The sequence below is a fragment of the Melospiza georgiana genome, chromosome 1, assembly GCF_028018845.1.
Source record: "Melospiza georgiana isolate bMelGeo1 chromosome 1, bMelGeo1.pri, whole genome shotgun sequence".
In the NCBI taxonomy this organism is placed as follows: domain Eukaryota; kingdom Metazoa; phylum Chordata; class Aves; order Passeriformes; family Passerellidae; genus Melospiza; species Melospiza georgiana.
In genome coordinates this window covers 30,719,391-30,732,736 of record NC_080430.1, presented here as the reverse complement: position 1 = coordinate 30,732,736, position 13,346 = coordinate 30,719,391, and the positions used below count along the sequence as shown (strand labels likewise).

The 13,346-nt window shown below is 36.9% G+C and overlaps 1 protein-coding gene across 3 annotated transcripts in view; it reads right to left on the bottom strand.

The window, feature by feature from the left end:
- The window catches only part of HDAC9 (histone deacetylase 9), a 454,940-nt gene that overhangs the window by 407,799 nt on the left and 33,795 nt on the right, over window positions 1–13,346 (bottom strand). For all 3 annotated transcript variants that reach the window (XM_058035907.1, XM_058036403.1, XM_058035984.1), the window contains exon 2: window positions 12,261–12,371. In XM_058035907.1, the coding sequence (XP_057891890.1) occupies window positions 12,261–12,279 (19 nt within the window). In that variant the 5' untranslated portion in view covers window positions 12,280–12,371. The remainder of the gene's footprint in view (window positions 1–12,260; window positions 12,372–13,346) is intronic.

The window sequence follows — 13,346 nt, the reverse complement described above, 5'->3', positions numbered from 1 at the left end:
TGCTCAACATAGATGGATGGTTAAATAAAACATCATGTGTTCCAACTAAGGAGACCTTGTGCACCTCCTGCCTCTCTGCAGGACTGAAGAAAGTACCTCTGGACAGCTGGAATGGCAGGAAGAAGACAGTGATGGATAACAGGATGATTTACTTCTCAAGTAATATTGAGTGGCATATTCAACCACTGACCAGAAATTTATTTTTTTTAATGTGGAATAATTGTTAATGTACAATTCAAAATTCCTGAAATCTGCTGCTAAAGCCCTGAAAACATCAGAACAGTGGATGCTGCAAGTCCAGGAAGCATTATCATATTTCTGTCTTTTATAGACACACATGTACACAGATTTTAGACCTGATTTTTGACTGGAAAATATCAGATAATGCTTGCACCATTAAAACACCCCTCTCAAAAGGATGGTAAAGACATACACCAGAAAGATTTAGAATATGTTTTGTGATTTTTTTTTTAAGGTCTCTTATTTTTTCATTTCATGGTATAACTGTACTGCCACATCATAACTGAGGAGTGAAGGGAGGTTAAGACAAATAACTGGTATAATGAAGTCAAAAGCAGCTAATCTAAAGATAATTCACGCTCAATTTTATAGTATTAATTCCATTTTGCATGAACTCACAATTTACTGTATTGCACAGACCACTGTGTACAAGTGATATCCTCCATCTCAGATCTTTGCTCCTCCCCACCAAAGCAGGCAGCTTTGCTGCACCAGCCAATGTGAGCTGTCAAAGGGACCTGCTGGCACTCTGCTCCCAGAGTGTGTGCTCCCAGGACTGGTTCTGGGCAGTTACACCAAAAGGACTATTAATCCCAAATGTAAAAGGTTTTTACTTCTTCAGAAACACTTCCCAGAGGTAAGAAAATACAAAGCACAGCAAAGGTAATCCAGATTTCCTTTTAGCATGCAATTAAAGGAATTTGTTCTTCCAGTCCATATCCACTGTGCTACATCACTTATATAACCAACTTCGAAACTAGTGCCAGCTAAACACTTTAGGAACCTATCAGTGGGAATGCTTTCAGCACCATAAAGTACTGACTAGCTGTAAAATCTTAGTCAACTTTGAAACAAATCTCCATTTCAGCATCTAGGCATGTAGAGCACTACTGAAGCTAGTCCCAGTTTCCTTGTGACACTGAGGACCAGTGCCAAGAGGAAGGGAGGCTATTTCCCCAGGAAGTTCTTTCAAAAAATTTCTTTTCCTCACCAACACTTTAGACACACTTATTCTCATGTATTCTTAGGTTTCTGCATGTCTCCTCTATATACCTTTTTCTTACATTCTTGTTCTTAGATTCTGTTAATCTAAGTGCAGTGCTTCCCACCTCCATGGCTCTTAACATCTTCACTCTACCTCACTTTCCCTTCTCCATCCTCTGTCCTTCTTCCAAATCCTCTGCATACCAATGCTGGGTTTGCTTAATTTTTCAGTTTCCTGGTTGGGGAATTTCTTACTGGAAGGATTTATAATGGTTAATACTGATTTATTAATTTCCAATATACTTTTGGGGGTCTGCACCCCAAGGACAGCCACTGCACTTCAGTCTCCCTGCCAGAGAAATGAATGGTGCCTCCACAAGTCTATAGGCACTCCTTATCAGCTACCTGAAATCAAAACATTTTTCATCTAGCACAGATTCCTTGGATGGTAATGACTTAAGGAGTGCACAAAGGAACAAGCTTTCTTGTATGATTTGTGAGGAAAGGCAAGTAGTATCCAATGTATCCAATAACATGGTGAAAAAGGCATGTTCCAATATACCAGACTGAAAAGCTAAAGCATTTATGAAGTCACAGAAATAACACATGGGAAAGGAGGCGATGCAGTATTTCATGTAGAAGCACTGTGTTTTGAGTTCCTTTCTTTTCTTCTACTCTTTAAAAATAGCTAAACAGAAAAGACAAAGTACTCAGCAGCTATTTCAGGATTTTCCTGACTTAGCTTACACGTACTCATGAATTTGTCCACAAAAAAAATCGTCTAGGGCAATTGCTGAATGCTTCAATAGAAAAAAAAAAAAGATATTCATCAGGATCTGAGGCAGCTTCTGAGCAATATAAAAGTGTGCTCTTTCCACCCACAGCAACAACTGAAAGCTGAGTTGGGGATATCTAAATGAGCTGTATTCACTTTAAGTCACTACAGATATACTTCAAGGCTAGAGAAACAGCTGCAAGCACCTTAGGGGTGTTGTGAAAGATATCTGATGTCTGCTTTCTTCATGAAGCCTAAAAGTTTGTGTATTATGCACTGGCCTTTATTGTGGGCTACTGCCTCAAAATAGCACTCTTTTAAAGTACACAGTAGATGCTTTTATAATACAAGTGATGTGAGTCACACAACACATAGCAAACAACACCTTGTTGTCTCTATACCTACAGAAAACCTCTTTTTTGCTCTACCATACCCCAGATCAGTAATCCATTGTGAATTTCTCACCCAGATAATTTTCCATTTCCCAACACCGGAAAAAATCGAGAATATAGACAACATTAAGCTTGTGTAAACGAATGACATCAACATTGAATTCTGAAAGTCCTGCAAAACACATGCAGCCTTAAAGAGCAGTATACAGAGGAAGCCATGTGCAAGGAATTGTCATCGCCGTTACTCATAAAGGCAATATCCTGCAGTCAAGCATTGAGGGGTACAAACCTTATTAATCCATAATCCAGACAATCAAGAATGACTATCTCTGCAAATTGAGGGTTACAAAGCAATGAGAGATTAATAAACAATAAGTATAATTTTGCATCATTTTAATTTTATGAAAGAGAAACTTTCACTTCCAGGTAGCACCTTAAAAATCCAAGAGAAAAAACATGAAGAGATTTAAAATTGTTATCTAAGAAAAAAAGGTTAAAGTAACAGATTTTTACAATTTAGTTAAGAGAAGACTGGAAAGAACAACTAATGATATCCTAGGAGAAGAACATTGAACAAGTTAGAGGATAAAATAGCATGGCAGAGGTCACTAGTTCTCTTGTCTTCAGGTCAGCTGTTAACTACAATTGATAACAAAGGGAACTTTGGGCAGGAATTCAGGGATCCTAAAATAGCTCAGTGCTTCGCTTTGGCAGAAACTGCCAAAATGTTAAACCAGAAATTTTGAACTCAAAATATCTTGTGCTTAACTAATGGGAGTTTTGTCAAACCATCTCAAGTTGCCTTCCTTTCTGTCAGAATTTCCTGCCAGAGGTCAGTACCTGAAGGAGACTCCCTGCTGGAACAGAGGTTGACATCAACATCCCACATCACAGCCCAACTACAGTCATCACAAAAGTTAGGTATTACCTCAGGACTTCTGACAGCTGCCCAGCTTTGTCATTATTAAAAGAACAAACAAAACAAATAAAAATCTAGGTATTGCATGACATCAAAATCCTCCTCTGCAGAGAACAGCAGTCCAAAACCACATAGTTTGTGTTAATCTGTTTCAGATTTGATTAAACTTTCAAAAGAAATTCTCAGAGTTTACAAATCTTGCATATCTAAACTACAATACTAAATAGAAATAGATTTAACTAGTAGAAATATAAATAAAGTCTTTTTCTAAATCACACACAGAAACAGGTCATCAAGGGGGACTGGGGAACTTATTGTGGTATTAGCTTTTAAAACTGAAAATCATTTTGTCTTCTTAGAGATGATAATTAAAAAAAAAACTCAAACTCTGAGGCAGGTTCAAACCATGAGTTTCATTTGTCTAGCAGGACTTGGATCTACCCACAATGTGTACATCATCACCTGAAGTAAAGTATGAGACACATCCCTCCCCAATTTAAATCATACCTTGGGCTCCCTTTAGGCATTAATTTGCTAAATGCTACAAAGCAGTGCCTTATTTCTAGATTAAGATATTCTATACACTCTAACATTTTAGATTTTGTAATAAAGTTTTGAAATTGCTACCAGCTTCAAAATTAAGGTGCAACAAAATAGCCTTGCTTTTTGTGAGTTACCAAATCTGCAAATTACCTGTTATAAGTGTTATAATTATCACTGCAGAAACACTTATTCTGCAGAAACACATCTGCCAGAGACAAAATTAGGAGGTGGTGTGTGGGTGTGAAAACATTAAAAGTTGGCAAACATGCCTTTTTTAGGTATTCAATATAACCGGTATTCATACAGCTAGCCTAATACATGAAGAATCAAAAACTTTTTATTCATGGAGTTTAATCTAACTTTCTGTATTATGCAACATTTTAGAAACATAGCCTTACCAAACTGTAGATGTTATAAATTCATATAGGTAAATATTAAATCTATGATCTTTTAACAAAGCACATTTCACATATTCCTAACTGCTTTGCATTGCATAGGTCTTGATGAATATGAAAGAATGCCTGGCAGCCAGATGCTGAACTATCACTTTGAAAGTGGTATGCTGTATAATGTGACTGATGATGTGACTTGGTTGGTCATTTCATTCAGTTATAAAAATGTTCACTGAGCCTCCAAAGTGTGCACAGACAGAACAAGTAATTCTTAAAATCCATAAATGAGAATTGACCAGTAAAATGAAGAAGTCCTTAGTACTTTTCTCCAGCTTTACTATGGTTAAGCAGTCCCACAGTTATGGAGGCTGACCATGCTTCTCTTGTTCAAGGATGACTTGTGATCCTTTCTTTCCAATGTAGGACATGAGTTAAATGTACTTTTTCTCTTCCCTCTTCCTTCCTAACTCTGCCAGGACCATTGTGTGGCTATGTAGTAAGCCACACTGAGGAACAAATCCAGGCTAAAAACAACCCTTACTTTTGGGAACAGCTGAGCCTGGATTAGTTCCTGAACCCATCTCATCCTGTGGCCACACAAATAAGTATACCTGGCACAGCTGAGCAGTCCATGAGAAGAGTGAGAACAACGAGCAGCCAGTCACTAGATTTGCTTATTCTGGCACTGCCACTGAAAAATACTTCCCAAAATGTAACCTTCCCCTGGTGGCTCTTTGAACCGTGCTGCTTCACTGGCTCTCCTGTCCTGGAGGTGACACTGTCCTGTCTTCAGCCCCCATGAAAACAAACACAAACACACAGCAATGAGTCCTGACACCACATCACTTAGTGAAAGAATTATCTGATGAGCCAAACCACTCAGGGGAGTTAAATTGTGTTTAAAACAAAGCAGGAAGCGTGAACATCTTCCACACTACTTTTGCTTTCAGATATAAAGAACCCTGCTAATGATATTGTAAAAAGATCTCTTGTTGCAACATCAGTTCTCCACAAGGACATGTGAGGATTGACAGAGACAATAATTAGGAAAACCAACTGATCTGCCAAATACAGTAGAGCAATGAACCACCTGGAGAGGCAAAACTTTTTATTTATAGTCTTTGAGCTATATTGATCTTCTTGAAAACACAACGCAACCCTGAACTTTCCCCCCAATGCCACCTTCCTTAAACAACATGTTAGACAGTACATTAAAGCAAATATCTTCTGTAGAAGAACAAGCAGATTATTTGGTATGACAAGACTAAGAATGGAATTCAGATGCTGGAGAGAGGGAGAGAAATAAAAACAAACAAAAAAATTTAAAAAGTCAAAAAAATAAAAAGGAACAAAAGTAGATGCAATTATCTAGGACTGGTCTCACCCACTGAAGAATTAGGATTTCTTATACTTGGCACAGTCCAAGGAATACTCTGTATATATGACAGTCCAGCTGCCTAGATTGGAAATTCAGAGCCCCTTCTTCCTCCAATACTATAAAAATGTAGGCCTTGGACCATATGGAATTAGAGCACAGGAAGACACATGTCAATTGCTGAAATGAGATGGGGAGGGGACATCTCTTCAGCTGACGTTCAGATTCTGACTTGATATAGAATTACACAATATTTTCGTTCCTAGAGAAAATTCCTAACTTAGGAAAGGCTTTACAGGTTATGCTAAAGAGTTTGCTTCAAAACAATGCAGGGTGCTCCCACAGTGTAAGCTTCCAGCAAGCACAATGACTTCAGGATTACAGACAGAGAAGTAATAAAAGCAGAGTTGGTTAAATATTTCCTGGGAGATGGGAATCCAAACTTCTGAGTTTGGAGGCGTTCCAAACTCCCTTAGAGTGATGGCAGACACTTCTATTCAGTAACAACACATGACAATTTTGTCATACACTTAGTGACAATCACAGCATCTTCTGTTGGGATTCATAGTTTGTAGTGATGAGCCACATGAGGAATCAGCCTCTCCACTATCTTCCAGCATATTTCAATGGTTAATTATCAACACTGTTATATACAGTATATATTCACTCTCCACAGAGAATGCCATCTTCTGATTTGCTTTTCTAAAGTCACTGAAAATATAACTTCATACACATGTACCAATTTAAAGTTCACTAGACTCCAATCAAAGTATAACTGTGCCACCTTGGATTAATGAACTACTAATAAGCAAAAGGGACAGTGGAATTCTGCATTTTGCCACTGGACAATAAATTTGATGGCTCTTTCTAGAGGTGCGTGTTCTAAGTGAGCACTGCGGATAAATTAAGCACTTAAAATAACAAAAAGTTTTCACCTCTAATTTTAAAAAGCCACTCTAAAGAATCTTTACAAGCTTTATAAACATTTCAAGATTTATTTCCAGAAAACTAATTTATCTTTTAAGGTGCTAATGATCAAAAAGTCAGACGTGTGCTTTGGCTACATGGAACAAAAATAGTTATTTTGAAAGACAAATTCCCAGGAAAAAAAAACCAACATTCAGCAGCCAACATTAACAACTGACATCTGAAAGAAAAAAGCAATATAGTTCTAATTGTTAAGCACAGTACCTGTTTGAAGAGACAGCAATCTTTTATGCATGTATAGGTTAAAGTTTGCATGTATATATAATCTTAAAGTACCACAAAGTTATACAAAAAATATCCTTCAGATTTGTTTTCTTCAGTTAACCTGAATCTGCTGAAAGTAGTCACTGATCCCACATGCCACTGTGTAGTTATTGTCATTATTTACTGACATAAATTCTGAAGAATTAGCATACAAAATATTAAAGCTTCACAAACATGTGCAAGTATGAAAGCACATATTAGAACTATGACCCTTTAATGCTTTAATTATCAATTTTCATTGTAAAAGGTGCAAATTACTTATAAGAGGAAGAAAAAAAGCATAGTAAGTAGCTCCATGTATTTACAAACTTTAATTATAGCAAGTGAACAAGATGATGTTTTCTTATCTAAAGCATGCACAGAGCATTTTATTCATTATTTGGTAGTCTTGTACATTAAATCCCCAGTGGCAGAACACATTTTGAATCTAAATTTTTCAATCAAGCATGTTGGAATTTTATGTAGAAATACCTAGATAAAGATGCCAGGCTTAAATTATTATGAGAAAAATACAGAGAGTGTCTCTAAACTGCAACATCTTTTACATTTTATAAGGGTAAATTTAAGATTTATGTCAGACTGAAGCTATTTTGGAGTTCTGTAAGGAGATTCAAGAGGTCAAAATCTGAGCTGCACATCTCAGTCATGCTTTGCATTCAAAGCTAAGAAGAGCAGGGAGTGCTGTGAGGCAAGAATCCTTCTTTTACACACATTATATTAAGGTTGAGCTTGTAGATTTTTTTTCTTTTTGAGATTTTTAAAGAGCTGCAGTACTCTGTCATACATAGACAGATAGATATAGATAACACACCTATTAATCCTGGATCCTATTGGCCCATATTCATTGAATTCTCCATACATTTCTAATCCAGCCTGTGACACAGTTCTTTTTTAATCTAAGAAAATTCATCACAAAGTCATCCCAAGGAAGAAATGTATTTGATTCCTTCAGTCTACAGTCAGAAAGCTGAAAAAGATCCATGCACTTGACTTCAATGGAACTTAAACACCTCCAAAACAGACCTAGGTGTGAAGAAGAGATTTTAGTATTTAATTTACTTCTTTGTTTGGGACTCAAAATTCTCTTACATCTTTTTACCAAAAAGCTGACAAAATACATTTTAAAATAAGATACATGATTATTCATCAAAATATTCATCTGTTCACAGCATCTACTGCTGGTGAAGATATGGTTATGGGACTGCAATATAAACATTCAATGCATTTTCCTTTTAAAACAGTAGTGAAAATTGCATTTTGGAACTTTTTCTATATTTAGTCTTTACCAATATGAGGAAAATTATTTATAAAAATGCAGAGAAAAGCAGAATGAGAAAACAGGAGGAGTCAGCTTTACAGTGAGGAAAAACAAGCTATTTCTCGTGAGGAACAAACAAATGCCTATCAAAGAAATTCAGAAACAAGATGACAGAAAAGCGATTCAAAAGTAGGAGCTGGCAGAATTTAGCATACGGCTTTTTTCTCTGCCACTCAGTTTATTAAGAAATATCACTTTCTGTTGACTATAGCAGCTCTTAGAAGACTCCAAAGACCTGGAAAAATACATAAGAGCAGAAAGAAGTTTGGACAGCAATTTCCAAAATATTATATACCACATTTGGATTTCAGTTCAGTAATCACAGATAGATAAAAGAGCTGATTTCAACGGGGTGCATGTAAGTAACCCAGACACCTTTTGAACTTATCTTCAGCAGCAGGCATGTTGAAATGCTGCTGAAAACCAGAGACAGTAAAGAGCGCTCTGACCAGCTTTCCACAACAACATTTCACCTGTCTGCAATATTAAAAGCAAGAAACTGGGTAAACTGGATGTGTGGTTTTTCCATCAGGAAACTGTGATACCAAACACTGCTATTTTAGCAATAGTTGCAGCAACCGAAAAACTCCCATAAAGATCAAGAGTTTCAGGTATTTTCTTCTTCATAATTTATTAGTGTCATATATTAATATCACTTGTCTCTCTACCCTAACTACATGACCTTGCCTTGGCAGAGGGATTAGAATGGTTATCTCCAGATGTCCCTTCCAACCCTAATTCTGTGATACAAAAATATTTTCTTTTTCTGACCAGCACTTTTTATGCACAGTAATCAGTTCAGAACATGCAATGGCTGCAGAATGTAAACATTTCCTTAATGATCTTACCATTCATAACAAGCAAAGCAAACATTTCCCTGTTGAGATTCAGCATTCACCTAACAGCTTTACAGATTAGCAAGAGCTTGGTCCCTGAACGTTCAAAGAGCTGGGATCAATTTAATAGGCTACAGAGTTGGTGCAAGTAGATGTTGCTATGCTAGAGGTTCCACATTCACTGCATCATGTGATATAAGGAAATACCCATGTGAATTGGTTCTACAGACAAACTCAATCCAAAGAGGTTCCTCAGATAATGGTTGAATAAAACTTGCATCATTTTTGCTTGTTCCACATAAGGTCTTTCAATGGGCTTTCAGACAATTTAGGTTTGAAGGGAAAGCAATTCTAAAGAAATATGTTCTTTTTCCACCTAGCACATCTCATCATAAAACCACAGAAATTTAGCACAGTGCACACAATCCTTTCTACAGCATTTCAGAATTTTTCATTGACGGAACAAGGCATCCATGAAGTGGGCTGGGCTATACCATTAATCTACAGAGCAGTACTGCTTTACCAGTTTGCCTCCTGCTTTTTCTTTTTTTTTTTAATACATTTATCTTCTGTGTAAACAGCATGTATGAATGTACGTACACAAGCTATATATATGCAGGCTAGATATATTGTAAAAAAAAGTACATTCACCATTTTGTTGTAACTTACAACCATGACCCAAAATAACATTTAACATATATTATGAAGATTTTCACAGCTCTTATGTACAAGACACACAGATTGGTATTCAAATGAGATAGCATCCTGGTGTTACACCATAGAAAAAAAGGGTCATAAATACTGTCTGTATACTGTATGTGCCTAAAGTGTCCTGCTTAAAAATTATTTCAGACCTCCCTAACCGTGGGGTGTAAAATAATATAGTAACCTATTCCATGAAGAAATTCAAGACTAGCAGGAAGTAAAAAGAAAAAGCACAAAACCCCCAACTCTAACACTACTGAACACCCAGGCTTTTGCCATTTAAATTACAAGCCATAAATAAATACATGAGCTGCCTACCACAGGCTCACCATCACAGTAAGAAGCTGGCCGTGTCACTGGCAATTCATTATTTTTCCTTTTGGAATACTAGGGACACCTGCAACTACTGGAGCATCTTACAGGTGGAGCAATTACAACCTGATACATACTTTAGACCTAAGCTGGAAGCTGAATCATAGGAATCACAGAGTCATAAAATAGTTTCAGTTGGAAAGGTCCTTTAAAGTTGGATGGAACTGCCCTTCCATCTCTTTATCTCATAAGATTAACCTTCATGAAAACAGACTCCATGAGAAAGGAAAAGTAGCAATAACAACTGCAATGGGACAAAAACATTGGCCATGTATGAAAAAATATGCACCTTTGAGGAGAACTGGAAAAGGGAACTCCGTTACTATGGATGCAATAAGAAAATTTACCAATGTTCAAGAAATTCCAATCAAATGTTAGCTGCTCAGAGAAATGGCAGGCTTCTCCTACCACTATTACTGGGACTACACTGGAACCAGAAATTTCAGTGTCTTCCAAAAGGTGACAAAGCACTGCACAAAGCACATCTCAGCCTCGCTCAGCTGGGGGACAGAAGAGATGCCACATGGAGATGCTCATCCTCCTCCAGTTCACGGCATTAACTTGAAGCAGGATGCAAGACTTAAGTAAAAATACATCCTGCCTCACTGCTCTTTCACTGAAGGAAAGAAAAATGAGGATCCCAAGGCTGACACTGCCCTTCAATACTGCATTTCTGTACATGTCACAGAGGTACATTGAAATGGTTGGTGAAGCAACTCAGTTTTCAAAGGCAAACTCTAATGATGGGGGACACTAAGGAGTAGATTTGAAAATATTTAGGCACATAACTCCTACCAAAAGTGATGTTCCTGAAGTATCTAAAAACATTCACATGTAATCTGATTATACTGAATGCATCCCCTTTCTTGCATTAGATGTAGCCCACAGAAACAGACAAATACACATTCACGTTCGTTATCTTCTTTCTTCGTGCCAATAAGAATAGTCGAAATTTTACTTTCTTTTTGTGTGAGCCAATTTAATTTTTGGCTCTTTCCACAGCCTGCACTTAACACAAAAGAAGAAACATCAGAAAGATACCAAATCAGCTGGAGTATCTCGGCATTTGAACTCTTTGTTTAGGGAAGTACAAGATTATTTCCTATTAAGCACCACTGTGATAAGATAAATATGTGCCTTTCTGCTGAATGCCCTGTTGTGCTCTGTATGGATAATTCACTGCACGCACCAAATTGCACTGTAAGAGAAAGAGGCCAAGTGTGAAACTGAGCTATGTTTGACTCCATTTGATATAAAAGCTGTTGCCAGTTTTTAATACTACAATCAAGAATTCTCAAAAAATGCTCACTGAATTAAATTTCTATGCAATAGGGTATATACAGATAAATACAGCTCACAAAGTATTACAGTGTTTTCCCTGATGCTTTTATAGACTGTTCTCACAAAACTAAAGCAGTCATAAAATAAGCCACCTGTAAAGGGTTATTTTACCAACAGTGCTAGGAATAGATACTTCAAGTGTGGGTGAACAAAGTGTGAACCATATGGGACGTTGCAGAGATTTGAATTGGGGACTCTCACTCCTCAAAAGAACCAAAGTCAAGGCATGTTCCATATGCAGCATTCTGTTTTCTTGGAAGTTTAAACAGCTACTGATAGTTCGCTTTCTATCAAGTGAAGCTGCAGTTCAGTGACTCATTTTGCAGACATTGGTTAAAGCAGGTTCAGAGACTGTTGTTAATTACACATATTTAAAGAAGGAAGCTCTGCAAAGAATGCCCATCATGGGTAAAGATTACTTTGGAGCTAAACAGAAAAATAACAGGATACCATTTGAAGTCTTTCTTTAAAAGAAGCCTCTGTGCAAAGGCAGAAAATAAAATAATGTCTAATTACATATATTAAGAACTAAAATGTTACAAAATGCCTATTCATGTCAGATCATGACTAATCAGTTTCTTAAGAAAAATAAAAAAAATATTTTAAATGTACTGTAGGATTATCCTGGCTTTAAAATTAAACTGTGATATGGTGCCTCTAAAATTGCCCCTTCTGCCTATACAGCCATTGTCCTATTTCATAAGAAGTGTTGCATATCAGTCATTTGCCAAATTCACTTCATAACACAAAGGATTATATATTTCCTAAGAAGGCACAGTTTTATGCAGAAGTGAGGTATAAATATAAACAAACTGACCTGGTGTTGTGGAGCTCATTGTTCTTAATGGAATGGTATCTCGTTAAAGTGTAAAGTAAACTGTGGCAGAAGTTGTCCAGATTTTGAGATTCTTCGGGAGGTGAGTTGAATCTGAGTAAAATAAAGAAGGAAAAAACACCTTTGAGTATTTGTAGACAATATAATATTTTTAAGATAATATCATTATGTCAAACACACTTAAACAGAAGAACACAGAATTTCTTACCCCAAAGTGTACTTTTTTGCTCCAAATTCAAGCACTGCCGACCACTGAAAACAAGACTAAAATTCAGAAATCCTAAAGCTTCAGAGCAGATCAACTCGAAATTTGCATTACAGCCCAAATACAGTCATATAGGATCACAAGAAAGTAAAGGATGAATTGTCCTTCCATAAATATCGGGATTGCATCCTTATATATAAGAAGTAGCCAATTCTCAGTTTTACCGCAGTCAGCATCGAAACATGAATGTGCAGAAACTGATCTGCATTCAAAAGTCTTTCAGGAATAGCTACTACTTCCTAAAGCTCCAATGTTTGAACAGCTCATGAATAGAGCTTGTTGAAATAATTAGCTCAGCTGAAGGGATCTCCCATGACAAGCTAATGACATCCCTGACACCACAGAGAGAGCTGCTAATGGCGTGGGCTGCTCCAGACTGGGGCAACGAGGGTTCTGCAATTTGGCTGAAATCCTTGCACAGTCCCGTGGCATTCTCAGTTCAATACATAAGCAGAGGCAAAAATGTTCCCCTAATACTCCCATCTGCTGAAAGTTTAAAGCTATAGAGAAGCATTCAGGGAACTAAAATATATTTTCATTCAAGCAGGATATAAACAGCATAATGAGAGAGAAGGTTGTAGTGCATTACGACTGTGACTATTCTATTCAGCCACTGCTCCTGAAGTATCTAAGTAGTCAAAGATATTCTTAGTGCTGAATATTTTAGCAGCTTTTGTCACTTTTTTTAAACTACCAACTGCACATTTAGTTTCAAGCTGAGCTCAGCCAAATTCAAGATAGTAAATTACATTTTAACCAAGTATAATCATTTAAGTTTAGCATCATTATCATTCAAGAAAGGA